Source organism: Aptenodytes forsteri, unplaced genomic scaffold, assembly GCF_000699145.1.
Source record: "Aptenodytes forsteri isolate BGI_AS27 unplaced genomic scaffold, ASM69914v1 Scaffold1937, whole genome shotgun sequence".
Lineage (NCBI taxonomy): Eukaryota > Metazoa > Chordata > Aves > Sphenisciformes > Spheniscidae > Aptenodytes > Aptenodytes forsteri.
This window is the reverse complement of record NW_008794930.1, coordinates 1-716: the sequence shown is the minus strand read 5'-3', so window position 1 is coordinate 716 and position 716 is coordinate 1. Positions and strand designations below refer to the sequence as shown.

The 716-nt window shown below is 69.1% G+C and overlaps 1 protein-coding gene across 1 annotated transcript; it reads right to left on the bottom strand.

Moving 5' to 3' along the window:
* Positions 1-25: 25 nt before the first annotated feature.
* On the bottom strand, positions 26-619 carry LOC103895619 (collagen alpha-1(I) chain-like; the record flags this gene model as incomplete). The annotated part of the gene is made up of 3 exons (XM_019471012.1): positions 26-133; positions 375-473; positions 575-619. Coding segments are annotated over 3 exons (252 nt in total), but the record flags the coding sequence as incomplete, so codon positions are not given.
* Positions 620-716: the final 97 nt, after the last annotated feature.

Sequence of the window (716 nt, the reverse complement as noted above, 5' to 3'; positions counted from 1 at the left end):
CATCAGGATTTTGGGGGACACGTACTCTGTCACCCTTGGCGCCTGGCAGGCCAGCAGCACCACGCTCTCCGGGCATACCCTGCAGACCGGGGGGCCCTTGGTTCCCGGGGGCACCGGGAGCACCAGCATCGCCCTGGGCAAGAGAGACAGAAAAATGGGTGTTAGTGAGAACCCAGCGCTTCCTCAGCACAGCAAGATCCGCCCCAGCTTCAGCCGCCGCGCAGGAGCCGATCCCGTGGGACCTACCCCAGCAAAAGGGGGTGAAGCCACCCCCCGCCTTTACATCTGCACCCCAAGAGCCGCCGGCCGGGGACGGTCACCCGTCACCCAGACGTCCCCAGCCCAGCGCAGCAGAGCCGAGACCTCGCACCTACCTTAGCACCATCGTTACCGGGAGCACCGTTAGCACCACGAGGACCTTGGGGACCGGGGGGGCCTTGGACGCCGCGTTCACCGGGGAAACCTCTCTCACCCTGGAGAGGAGAGGCAGGAGAGGGGCCGAGGCCGTCGGGGGGGCGGCGGGCACCGGGAGGGTGCCAAGAGCCGGCTGGGGAGGGAACGGGGTTCAACTTACCCTGGCACCGGCGGGACCGGGGGCACCGGCATCTCCGGGGACACCCTGTGCGGGAGGTAGAGGGTGCAGAGTCAGCGTGGGAAGGGGTGGCCCTGGGGACAGGCGGAGGGGTCCCCGGGACGCCCTCAGGGGTGGGGAGGGA